This window comes from Penicillium coprophilum, assembly GCF_028826855.1.
Source record: "Penicillium coprophilum strain IBT 35676 chromosome Unknown utg000002l_segment0_segment1, whole genome shotgun sequence".
NCBI classification, from domain to species: domain Eukaryota; kingdom Fungi; phylum Ascomycota; class Eurotiomycetes; order Eurotiales; family Aspergillaceae; genus Penicillium; species Penicillium coprophilum.
In genome coordinates this window covers 2,106,750-2,119,141 of record NW_026622722.1, presented here as the reverse complement: position 1 = coordinate 2,119,141, position 12,392 = coordinate 2,106,750, and the positions used below count along the sequence as shown (strand labels likewise).

The following is a 12,392-nucleotide window of genomic DNA, read 5'->3' as shown; positions in this document are numbered from 1 at the left end:
TCCATGCGATTCGTTCAGGTCAAAACTTTAGAAAAGATAAGTGCCGAGGTCAGTGCACCTGCACATCTCCAGGGTCCAATCCCCAACATCTTCCGGGCTGTGCAAGACCCTCGGTTTGAAATGGTTCAAGTTGCAAAGCATCTGGGACAAATATTGGAAATTTGACTGCCACAGAGAACATGTAGATGAGTTTCTGAAAGGTTTCTGAGCTCCGCGCAGTATTGCAAAGCAGATATGCGGTGAAGAGATGTCCGTGGGTGATCAGGCAGCTGCTGTTGACAAGCCACGCCTCTTTAATTCCCAACTCCCTGACTGATACGAACGCACCTGATTTGACACAAGCACAGAGTACGTGGCTCCAGGAAATGACTATCAACAAAAGAGCCTCATCGACATAAAAGGCAGAAAGAGTCCTCCTTGCCCAGGCGACGTTGAAAGCATACATCATGCCTTCCAAACTCCAAGACTATATTGACTCCCTCCAAACCCTGCCTTTGGCCGAGGGCATTCAAGCAATTGCAGATCTCATACCAGGCCTCACCAGCGTTGTCCCTCGTGAATACGGCTACTTCGTCCAACATCCCGACTACGAAGGAATCGGTAACCTGAACGATATCGGTACCCTCTGGCTGAAGCTCGGATCGCAATGCCACACTGACCACGCACCTCTCCAAGTGCGTCTCGTTCACACATCTATGGACGACCCGATTCTCGAAGTCTACGGAACCAGCTACACAATGCTGAATAAGGGACTGGATGATGGAACCATTGCACCTCCCCCGCCCCTTGGATACTGCACCTGCTGTAGTGGTGAGGCGAGTGCCGTCATTTTGGCTTGTTTCCATGAGCGCCAGGCTTTGTTCTTCACCGAGGACGAATATAAGTCTCTCTGGGGAGATCAGCCGAATGCTGGGGAGAGATATAGTGGTTGGACGGAAGAAAATGGCTGGGAGAAGCGTAGAATTAATGCAAGCAAGGAGCAGATTGAGGAGGCTCTAGCGAGGAATCCAGCTGTTGGTATTGTGAGTATGCTTTAAATGATTCAGGGAGAATCTAGAAATACGGCAGCGATGGTGGTTGTCACCGGAGAGATAGTTCATATGATAAAAAAAAAAATAATAAATTGAAGAAAGTCCTTATGAATGCCTTGCTTTAAAGATTTCGCAACGCCCCGATATGTACACGGAAAAGTCAAGGTTGAGATGAAAATCCCCATTCAATAGCAAGAACCCACCAAGTCCCTTCCGATCTATGCTCATGTGCCGATGTAAATAAAGCTGATGTCAGCATCGTCGAATCTTCGTCTCGAAGCGAAATTGCTCAACTAGATCGAACCGTTTATTCGTGGCTGCGAGGCCGCTTTCGAGGGTTGATAACCCTCCGACCAAGAGATTCGGCACGGCTACCGATGGAATCTTCAACCCGCTGGAGGTATTCGACAAACTCATAATAGTTATCAAAGTCCAGATGGGTCTTGTCAGCCTCGTTGCGAACCCTGTTCATCAGATGTTCAAAGAGATGGCGCATGCGATCACGCTCCGAATCGTTATTCGGAAAATGTGGGACCCACTGCTGCATCCAATTGGAGAAATCAGTCACGGACTGGGCCGGTCGCTGATAGCTATCCATATAGCGGGACCTAGCAACATCAGGATAGACCCCAGTCTGGAGCTGGTGAATAAGGAAGGTGCAGAAACTGCCGTAGGTGATCTTCTCAGCAGGTAGATGACGTATGTGTCGCTTCCACTCATCCTCGATATTAAGGGCGACGTGCTTAAGCGCCCGTGTGACCTTGCGCTCCTCGACCTTGTACCACTCCGGATATTTATCGAAGTGTCGTTCTAGACCCATCGAGAAGTTCTTGAACTCACCCAGAGCCCGTCCGTTGTATACCGGGACATTGGGCACCGGCGGGGTTTGGACGGATGATTCGGGATGAAAAGGTCGGGCGGAAGGTTGCAGGCTGGAACGGGGTTCAGCCTTGACGACTGCAGGTGCGGCGGGGGACCTGGTAGCTGCTGCGAGGGCTCGCAATTGCTCCAGGTTCAAGTTCAGGCCAGACACGAGCTTGCTTGCGGGTTTAGGCGAAGGCTTGAGCTCGGACGGCTTAGCGTCGGAAGGACAATCAGGAGCTTGAGTCAGAGGTGCTGAAGCAGTCATTTGCTGAGATCTGGCAGGATGGATGTTCTTTTGGGTTTCATCAATACCAGCCTTGCTGTTTTGTTTTGGCTCAGATCTGGATGGAGTCGAAGCTGGGGTAGCCGGGGAAATTTCCAGGGTAGTCGCGGCCAGAAGTCGAGTGCGAGCCCGTTCCAATTCCCTCTCCTCCTCTGCAACTTTCTGTTTGATATCAATGAGCTCTCGCTGCTTCTTCAATCTCGATAATTGAGCTTGAGCTTGACGAATTTCCGCCTCCAGGTCATCGGCAGAGCCGAGAGGCTCTGCAGGCTCAGGATCGGTATTTGGGAACATCTCATTCAGACTCTCCCATCGCTGTTGAATTCGATGAATGCTGGATCCAGAGCCAGTTTTGTTGTCTGGCTCTGACATGGTGATTTTTTTAATCCTTGCGCGTTGCAGATAAGATAGTGTGCGGAGAAAGAAAGTTCCGATATCCGTGAAGAAAGTCACATGTCACGGTTCTTAACCTTGGAAGGCAATAACCCTTTTGAGACAAGTCAAGTATCTCAGAGTGATGAATGGTAGTTTTGAGACGTGTTTCTCGAGGCTTTTGGACTCTCAAGAGTTCTCGAGGGTAGTTGAGGATGATAACTTGCTAATGGATACTTACTCTCAGTGTCTCACCTGGGCTAGTGCGTTCACAATCTAGTACAAACAAAAACAGCATATATGATCTATCATTTTTCAAAAACAGTGCAATAATCCCAGATATGAGGGTCGAGTGGCTCGAGATACTGTTTACTTCGCCCAGGCAAATTAATAGTTCAAATCAATAGTTCGCCTCAAGAGATGAGATAATTGAGACTCATCAAGGGAATGAGGGTTTATATCGATGGTTTTAGGTGAACAAAGAGAGCAAACATAAGCATCAGTATTCGTTCACATCCAGTAACGCTATTTTTTTCTTTGTCTTTCACATTCATGGTGCTAGATGATGCGACTAAACCATTATCATAAAGGAACGCAAATTGGACACACGACTGGCTGAAACACTGATATCTAAGTCCTTTTTTACTTGGTGGATGTTGATTTTTATCAGACTGTGCGTGATTCTGTCGATCGGGAACAGCATCCTCGAATGAGCGATTGCAAAAATACTTCCAATTACTCAATGAAGACAAGCTGAGCCCCTGGAGAGAAGAACTGCAATTCAACTCAGGAGTTTCGTACAGAGTACAAAGTACTGCGACAATATACTCCCCGAAGACAAACCACATACATTTCCGAATAGATAAGACACATCATATATGTAAGCCATGAGAATCCAAAAGAAAACCCGAACAATCACAAGATAATAGGATTTTCCATTGGGATATTATTTATTATGTACAGTAATATCAGCCGATTCATATATACTCTTTATTTACCCGGTGACCCAAGCAGACACAAAAACTTCTCATTGGGGGTCGAGGCGAGGACGTTCTTGACCAAGTGCCAGACATTCAGGTCATAAGCTTCGCCAATGTGACCAACAGGGTCCAATGGGCAAGTATCCTGAATCCAACGGTTGGTGACGCCTTCTTCGTGGACAAACGATGTCGTCGGAGGAGTGACCAGCTCATCGTACTTGGACGCAATGATAGTGACACTGTTACCGGGCTGCGCGATAGGGGTACCATCATTCAAGCGTTTAACGGCAGCACCATCGGGGCCGAGATCATCACAAGCAGGGCAGCCGAGGGTATGCAGCACTTCGCTCACGACGTCGCGCGACGCTTTACCGAACAAGTATGCGAGGTCATAGATATTGGCAAATGTGGTAGCATGGGTGGGAGGTGCAATAGCAGCGATCTTGTCGACGAGATGGGCGACACCCTCGAACTTGGGCACGTACAAGGCTTGGAAAGCACCCTCCGAGTGGCCGACAAGGTCGACTTTGCTCTTGCCGGTCTTTTGCACGACCTCTTTGATGTATGAAGCAATTTCGGGGGCGCTCTCGTTGATTGCCTTCAAGCCGCCAAGCAACGGGAAGCCATCGTATGCGCCATAGGTGATCGCGTACGTGCAGAAGCCTTGCGTTTGCAGCCAGTACTGCATGAAGTTGAGATCTTCATAGAATGTCGCGCCAAGCCCGTGCAGAAGGACAACTGGATTGTAAGAGCTTTTGCAGGAGAAATCGTTGATTCCTGTTGCGACGGCTGTCGTAGCCGCGAGGGCAGAGAGCGCCAACTTGGTGAATGAAGGCATGATGTACGACAGGTAGAGCAATGTCAATTGTGGATTTGGGGTCCCATGCTTTTTATGACTGAATCTGTAGGAACTAGATCTCCTTTTTTTTTCTTTTTCTCCATCTCGACCAAACTATCGATTGTTGATCGATCGGATCCGGCTGTGACTGGTTAGCCCTGCCGATCCCTATCAGAGCCATCTCGAATACGTTATAGCGTCAGGACAGATCCGTTGAGTGTATCCAATAGGAGGTTACTCTATAAATGAATTCTGGATCGATCATTTCAGCTGCATACGTGGATACCTATTGTGGTGATTTGAGTTGACTCTCATTGAGACATTTATGCGAGCAATCCGGAAGCTGCGGAGTATCCTCCGTACGGAGTGCTTAGCCCCTACTCCGTGCGCCGTACCTATACCATTCCACGCTAAACAATGTCGATGTATCCCCATGCAAGGATCAGTTAAATGACAGCGCCTGAGCGCAGCAATCATTGTGTCCAAATAGCTGGATCACATGCCATGAGGAAAGATGATTACATCGTGATTGAACATGGCATCCATATTATAAGGAATACTTGCGTCCACACTACGAACTACCTGTATTCAGTGGCGACGATTCTTTTGTAGATAACTCTGGCATGGCACTGCCCCAAAGCCCTAGAGAATGCCGCCTCTCAACTAGTCGCAGCACCTCAATCATGAAACGGCGCTCTGGACCCCCGTCTGGGAATGCTTCCCAAGCGACCCGAGTGGGGAATGCAAGACGATTGATCATGTTGCCCGGCGCAGTGAGGATATAAAATTCCAACGAGCGGCAGATCCCGCAGCCCAAGTCGTACTGTTCCAAGGGCGAGACGCGATCGTGTGGCCGATTGTCGATTGAGGACAAAACTAACCGCACGGCGTAGTAAACACACATAGTTTGTGCGAGAAGCAGGTTAGGATATGTAAATCTGGTTGGGGTGAAAGTAGCCCCTGTGCGCAGGTCGCGGCGTTGGAAAACCGGGAAACCCTGGTCGCCGGTTTGTTCGGCTTCCTGTGGTGGCCCATCAGGGTATGCAACAACGTTGTCTTCGTACCATTGATAGAAACGAGCTGTAAGCTCGCGGATTCCATTCCAAAGCGTAGACTGTTTGACAGCCATCTCTTGTGTCCCCATGAGAGATGTGATTTGTGCTTCTTTGAAGGCATCGGACATCGCTAGTAAACCTGGGACCTCGGTGGCTAGGTCGAGCAGACTGTGGAGGATATCCTTTTGGGTGGTCCCTGCTGACCACGGAATAGTTTTCCACTCTTCACGGGCCAGGAATGAAGGTTGTCGGGCTGCCAGAGCGGCGCCAATCTAAGCCGTTAGATTGAGAAATGCAGTTGCTGATGGTGTGTTGGTCTTACCCAATAAGGCCGGAGTTCTGTAAATAAAAGATGTTCAACCCCATACATGTGATTTTCTGGCCCGCGGTGTTCGATCAAGCGCACTGCTCCTCGGACATGAGCCGAGACACCACTCTGAGTAGTACGTTCAACGCTCTGCCGAAGTTAGCATTGGGCCAGGATAAACAATCGGTTTATGGAACGAAACAAACCTCGAAAGCCAGCAAGAGAATCACCGTTACCAGTGTTGACTCCGCTTTGCACTTTTCAGGGTCCACCAAGGCATCCTGCAATGCACGTAGTACACGGGGGTAAATGCGGAACCCGGATGCCTCGATTTGTTTATTCTGCACAGAACGGCCAAAGAATGCCACCGAAACAGCCTCAAAAGCATCTGTTATGAGTGGTGAGAACATTCGAATTCCGGCGGCAGCTCGTAATGCACCGGCTCTTCCGGATTTAACATCCACTTCTGGGCTAAATGCATCGACAAATCTCTCGACGAACACATCCACAGCGGGTCTCTGCATGCTCATAACCGAGATCGTGCCAGACGAGTCGGAGCCACTGCTCAGCGACATACGCTCGAAGTCGCTGTCATCGTCACCCTCAGCTTGGAAATTATTGAAGTCTTCATCCGGGGTTAATAATAGACGAGTCCGAACCGGCAAAGTTGACGAAGGGCTTAAGGGATAATCGTATGATTCATATGCTGGAGCTGTCAGCCCAGGCAAATGTTACAGCAATCTTGACACCACATACCTTCCCTGCCTTCCCATGGTCCGACAGGAACCAAATCTTTCTTAAGGCCGACATGTGCGGCCCGAATGTCACGAACAAGATTATCGACTAATGGGGTTGGTGCAGAGCGAATAGACTCAAATAGGTTCTCGAGCTGGTCCAGGCGCTGGAGATCGTGGGCCCCAGATCCTGCACAGACATCAGCAATTATTCCGCATCCACATGACGTTGCCACACACTGCGGGAAGGAATGAGCGGGGCCTACAAGCATACCATTCAGATTATCATCTAGTCTTCCCCGAAGGTCGCGGATCTCCGCCCGTAGGTTCTGAATCTCCTCCGCTTGGCTGATGGGGCGTGCTTCTTCGTCGGGGACGTGCTCATACACGCACTTGGACGGGTATCCATGAGCACAGCAGGCATGACAGGGCTTGACTCGGTCACACTAACAGCAGGATCCACGTTAGCCTTGCGGGTGATGTGTTCACGACCAGTGGGACGCATCAGATGGGTGCGGGAGCGTCCCGACCCCCAGGGCGATCTGAGCACGAGGACGGGGGTTAACGGACCTTGACTTTCCGGAGCCGGCAGACCTTACAGGACCGTGACTGACGGTTCGGGGCCTTTCTGACTCGTGAGTCGGTGGAAAATCGCGTATCACCGACCATAGCGGCGCGGCAAAAGAAGCTCAGAGGGGGAAGGAGGGAAGGGTTCCTCATTCCGAGCCAACGACACGGCAGGATTTAGGCGAGCCAGATTTGGGACATGGGAGTCCGAGATCTGTTTGCTTGAAGGTGGGCCGCCTTGCTCTCAGAAGGTATTAGCGTAAGTTAGTTGACGCCCCGGGAGGTCATGATAGGTGCGTGGACGTGAGGAGGTGGAGTGACTCCGCCATCCCGACTGGGTCTGAATTGAGTGGTTTTGATTGGATTATATAGATGTTGCTTTTGCAGGACACTACAAGCCATGGACTGAAGTATTAGAGATTAGGAAGTCGAAATGGATAAACTGTAGGCTTGAGGTTGTAGATTGTCAGAATATGTCAAGTGCACAAAATCACAACCGTAGACCTGGGTTTGATGAGTGTCACATGCAGCGGTCGGTCCACATGTCTACGATAATAAATACGCTCACCCAATACCCCTTTTTCGGCCTATTTACGGCCCAGACATTGAAATAATGTTTTTTGCATAGTTGGCGAATACCCCGAAAGACCTCCCAAAAGACCACCCAAAAGACGATAAAAAAGACACCTCGAAAGAGAAAAGTTGTACACTCTTGTCAACTTATACTTATGCAATTCTCAAAGACTCAATCCCCAGTCCCTCTTTCACCATGCGCGAATTCTATATAATTTGACACTAAGAATTCACAGAGAAGAGGAAAAGCAGGAATGGAGCTGCCATACACTAGGTATAGGTGCTCCACGTGGAGATACAAATCCTGTAGTCTCATGCTAGGTAAAGAAGTATTAGATCCCCGCAAAATAACATATGTAGCACTCATCATGCTCCACATCATCCCATAAGAAGCTCGCCTTCGCTTGATTGTGGGCCCCCTTCGCACACCACTTCCAGTCTCGAATACAGAGCAAACAGATATGAAGTGCCGCCATTGGCCACGGGCGAAGTTTTTCACAGTGTAGACAGCCAAAGAATTCAGGACGCTGGTTTGAACTTCCACTGATCTCGCTTTGTGGCTCGGATCCTGGTCCACTTGACAGTGACTCTAGGTCTTCCTCTTTGACCTCTTGAGGACAGTCTCGTGCAGACTTTGCGTCCTCCACCGGTTTGGATTGGGTTTCCGTCACATCCTTAGAGACGGTAGTTGTTGAAAAGGTGATGACAGTAGTTGTTGTTGTGCTTTGCGCAGATCTTTCGACAACGGGGGGTGCAACTGTGACATGTATATGGTGACCAGAATCTGCATGTACATGTTTTGGTTGCTCAGGTAGTGTGGTGGTCGGTGCAGCACCAGTACTTGCAAGGGTATGTTCAGTCTCCGAGTCGCTAAGATGGGTCTTGGTTTGGGGTGCTGACTTGGGGAGATAGTACGGCCGAACTCGTCCCCCGTTTCCTTTGGCCCTTTTAGCTCGCGATCTCTGTGCAATTTTAGTCTGTGCCTAATGGGCAAGTGTGATAGGTTGCCCCTTTGAGCATGTCATGCACCTACATTTCGATACTTTGTGCGGCAAGCCTCACACAGTTTGTAGAAATCCCTCCCAGAAGCTTGAGGTGCCCGAAAGCTATCCTTTGGCTTCTGTTTATTGCAGGTGTAACACCACCTAGTGTCTTCGGGGATGGTGGGAGGCTGCGAGAATGTTTCAGAGGGCTGGGCTTCTTGGGACATGACTGAACGCTGTTATAATGCTTGAGAGGGACTGGCTCCTTCGGGCTAGATTGGACAGTGCAATAACGTCTCAGATCAATCAAAGCAATTTTGTAAAGAGAAACAAGGGTTTGAATCAGGAAAGAGGGAGTTGGATCACAAGCAGTAAGTTTTGAGTCGAGTCTGAGTCAAGAACAGTGATTCAGGGAAGGATGGTATATGTATGGTAAAGAGAGAGCGTCAGAAAGGAAGGCTTGGACTGCTAGATGTTCAATAACAAGCGAAAGAAGTGATAATAGTTCAAGGTTAGAGTGAGGCGAAATATTTCATCGGAGAGTTGAGTCTTAGTGTAAGCGAGGTGATATAGAAGGGTGATGCGAGATGAAAACAAGAGCCTGAACGCCAGTTTAACAAGAAATATGACAGCACGCAAACAACAATCTTCAACGGGTCATTGCAATCGTTATCAATTTGATCTTGGGTATTTACATCTCGCTAATTAACTGAAAACAAACAATTTTCGCAACATTGCCTTTCCTGTTCGCGCGTTCCATCTCAGAAAGCGCTTGATCGAGAGATTCAATATCCCAGGTATTCGGATTTGATGTTTGACAGGTGATTTCTTCATGCTCCCAGGGCTCATCGGCGCCTGGTAAAATGGGTAATCTTTGAGGTGGTTTTGCAGTCTCGATCATGTCGACTCGGTGTAGAAGATCATCATGCACGGCGGTGGAAACTACTTTTTGCATTGCGAGGCCCGCGATGACATGGCGTAAATCGGGCTCACGGGCGTGGGCCTCTTGTCGGATCTTCTTGAGTGAAAGTTCGTAGAGTCGATATGGTAAACGGTCGGAGTCAATGGTAGGATTTTGACTTGGGGTTGGAGCGCCAACAAGTGTGACACGAGGACTTTGTAATTGGCGTCCCCGTCTTACTTGAGGGATGTTTCTGGCGAAGAGCCGGGTGCATTGTGTAGACATTTTGGAGATATCAGTTGGTGTAGATGTAGATCTGGAAAGAAGAATAGCGTAGATATAGATATATTGCTATGCAGAAGGCTGTTCATGAAAATCACTACAACGTCAGCTGGCTCCTTCATCATGCCACTTTACGAGGATTTCGGGGATATTTGGCGCGGATCTTGAGGGGGTTGGGTGGCGAGAGCGTCATGCCACCGATCTTCAACCTCTACAATATATACATAATCTACTTTACTAAGGAGGTGTTTTGGGTGGAATTGAGTAAAATGTTTTGTTGCTCCCGTAAAAAAGCAGACGCCAATACACATATTGGGCAAGTGATTCCGACACCAATTATATATACTTCTGCGTAAATATATGGATTATAGCGGATAACAATGGTACTAGAATGTATTTTCAACCCATTAAACTCGTCCTTTTACATACAAATCGAATTTCCAACTCGATTTCCAAATCGAAGTTCCTTTTTGGGACCCCGACACCCCGACTCAGTGCCGATCTCGGGAAGGCAGCCGATGGTGCATAATATCAGAGAAGAGGTATCACTCGAATCCTAGATTTAAAGAAATGCAACTGCCGCTCACTCACATGAGAGAATCCTATGGGACTTGTGCAATGAATTAGAGATATGTAAACAACATATATTCTTGTTGGTGACGTGTTAAAAGATCGGAAGCCAATGCCGATGTATACTTCCACCCCCACCATTAAATCCCGACTAGGTAAACACTAACGCAGCCCTTATCAGAATGACTCAAATGTTCGGGAGCAAGGATCGTTAAGAGAGTTCCTCTGTAATCCCACATCTCATCTCAATCCCCATTGTCGCCTGTCGAGGAGAGAAATATATCATGCAAAAGTCTGCGACCGCATCTGTGCAAGAGCCAGTACAAGAGCCATGGCAATCGACCTCGACAAGCGTAGAGGAATACCCCACAGTTTATCCCACTGCTCATAACTCGAACTTTGACGACGAAGCTCCCCGGTCGGCATTTTCCATTATCGAGCCCCCAGCCGACCTATCCACACTCACAACCCATCTCACCGGTCATAGTACCGACGACACATTCCCTGATGGAGGACTGCGAGCATGGTGTGTGGTGGCGGGCTCATTTTGTCTCTTGATGGCTACCTTCGGCGTCATGAATACAACAGGAATTCTGCAAAATTACTTCGCTACTCATCAGCTGGCCAGCTACTCACCCAGTGCAATCGGCTGGATACCGGGACTATTCACCTTCTTTGGTTTGAGTATCTCTGTCCAGGTTGGGCCGATGTTTGATCGGTATGGCCCGAAAGCCATTCTCATGACTGGGACTGCATGTTATGTGACCGGTCTTCTGCTTCTCGCTGAAAGCCATCTTTACTGGCACTTTGTTCTCACCCTTGGTGTTCTTTCTGGAACTGGAGCTGCACTATTGAGTACAGTGGCATTAGCTAGTGTGCCTCAATGGTTTGATCGCAAGGCGGCTCTTGCGATTGGGATTTCGATGGCGGGCGCGGGTCTTGGTGGTGTGGTGTTTCCGTTTGTGCTCCGAGCTGGGTTCACCAGCCTTGGATATAAGTGGACAATTCGATTGCTCGCATTTGTGGTGTTGGTATTGTGTGTGCTTGGAACAATTCTGGTGAAAGCACGTCTTCCGAAGGGCAGGAGTAAATCAACGGTCAATTTGCGTTCTTTGAAAGATGCGAGGTTTACCTGGTTGACATTGGGCATCTTTGGTGGGTTGATTTCGGACAAAAATCCGGATAGTAGAAGAAAAGAATTGCTGACTTGTGATAGGTCTTGAGCTCGAGGTCTTTGCTGGTCTCGGTCTTTATCCAACATATGTGATCATGCAAGGGTTCTCTGCGAACACCAGTGTCATTCTTCTCGCAGTTTTAAACATGTGAGTGGTAGCAGATGTTGATGATTGCTTAGGAAAAAGGCTAACCAACCTTACATAGAGCCTCCACAATAGGACGACTGGTGGCTGGAGGCGTGGCTGATCGATTTGGCAGAATCAACACCCAGACTGCACTCATTGCTCTGGGTGCCCTTGCAGTTTTTGTGGTCTGGCTGCCGTTCGGACACTCCCTGATAGGGCTTTACATCTTCTCAGCCATATTCGGATTGGCTTCGGGATCATTCCTGAGTCTTGCACCAGCCTGCATCGGGCAAATCTCTAGGGCGAGCGAGGTTGGTGGAAGGTTTGGGTTGACATATTCTATTGTCAGCTTTGCGTAAGTCATTGGCATCCAGTTGGCAGTTCGTCGCTAATGGGAATTTAGCACACTAATCTGTATTCCGATTGGCGGTGAGATGCTTGACAAAGTTGGGAAGAGAGCCATGGTGGCATATTTGGGAAGTGTTCTGATAGTCTCACTCGGTTTGTTCGTCATGGCGAGATGGGCCTGTTTGAGCTACCGGTGGAGGTGGCAGGCAAAGATCTAGAGCCGGTAAAGAAGATAGAGAAGTATCCCATGACGGTTGAAATTTGATCCTGCAATTTGATTCAAAATAGCGCTAGGATAAGAATATTATCGTATACAAAAGATAGAGAATTATTATGGCAATGTCGTTGGTTGTGGTGCGCATGTCGGTGTTCCGGATGAATTTGATCGTTGAGGAGATGCTTG

General features: G+C 48.6%; 7 protein-coding genes across 7 annotated transcripts; 2 read left to right on the top strand and 5 right to left on the bottom strand.

The window, feature by feature from the left end:
* Positions 1-446: 446 nt before the first annotated feature.
* Positions 447-1,037, top strand: N7500_002855 (uncharacterized protein; the record flags this gene model as incomplete). Its single annotated transcript, XM_056674001.1, has 1 exon — positions 447-1,037. One exon carries the CDS (start codon positions 447-449, stop codon positions 1,035-1,037), a length of 591 nt encoding a protein of 196 aa, XP_056534526.1.
* Positions 1,038-1,338: 301 nt separating this feature from the next.
* Positions 1,339-2,550, bottom strand: N7500_002854 (uncharacterized protein; the record flags this gene model as incomplete). Its single annotated transcript, XM_056674000.1, has 1 exon — positions 1,339-2,550. The coding sequence occupies one exon, from the start codon at positions 2,548-2,550 to the stop codon at positions 1,339-1,341; it is 1,212 nt and encodes a 403-aa protein (XP_056534525.1).
* Positions 2,551-3,540: 990 nt separating this feature from the next.
* Positions 3,541-4,368, bottom strand: N7500_002853 (esterase/lipase family protein; the record flags this gene model as incomplete). Its single annotated transcript, XM_056673999.1, has 1 exon — positions 3,541-4,368. One exon carries the CDS (start codon positions 4,366-4,368, stop codon positions 3,541-3,543), a length of 828 nt encoding a protein of 275 aa, XP_056534524.1.
* Positions 4,369-4,939: 571 nt separating this feature from the next.
* Positions 4,940-7,133, bottom strand: N7500_002852 (Zn(II)2Cys6 transcription factor domain-containing protein; the record flags this gene model as incomplete). Its single annotated transcript, XM_056673998.1, has 5 exons — positions 4,940-5,695; positions 5,746-5,880; positions 5,937-6,436; positions 6,487-6,910; positions 7,035-7,133. 5 exons carry the CDS (start codon positions 7,131-7,133, stop codon positions 4,940-4,942), a joined length of 1,914 nt encoding a protein of 637 aa, XP_056534523.1.
* An 803-nt stretch (positions 7,134-7,936) lies between these two features.
* On the bottom strand, positions 7,937-8,814 carry N7500_002851 (uncharacterized protein; the record flags this gene model as incomplete). The annotated part of the gene is made up of 2 exons (XM_056673997.1): positions 7,937-8,566; positions 8,638-8,814. The coding sequence occupies 2 exons, from the start codon at positions 8,812-8,814 to the stop codon at positions 7,937-7,939; spliced, it is 807 nt and encodes a 268-aa protein (XP_056534522.1).
* A 464-nt stretch (positions 8,815-9,278) lies between these two features.
* Positions 9,279-9,773, bottom strand: N7500_002850 (uncharacterized protein; the record flags this gene model as incomplete). The annotated part of the gene is made up of 1 exon (XM_056673996.1): positions 9,279-9,773. One exon carries the CDS (start codon positions 9,771-9,773, stop codon positions 9,279-9,281), a length of 495 nt encoding a protein of 164 aa, XP_056534521.1.
* An 851-nt stretch (positions 9,774-10,624) lies between these two features.
* N7500_002849 (MCT family MFS transporter) lies at positions 10,625-12,207 on the top strand (the record flags this gene model as incomplete). The annotated part of the gene is made up of 4 exons (XM_056673995.1): positions 10,625-11,495; positions 11,557-11,662; positions 11,721-11,996; positions 12,045-12,207. The coding sequence occupies 4 exons, from the start codon at positions 10,625-10,627 to the stop codon at positions 12,205-12,207; spliced, it is 1,416 nt and encodes a 471-aa protein (XP_056534520.1).
* Between the last annotated feature and the right edge of the window lie 185 nt (positions 12,208-12,392).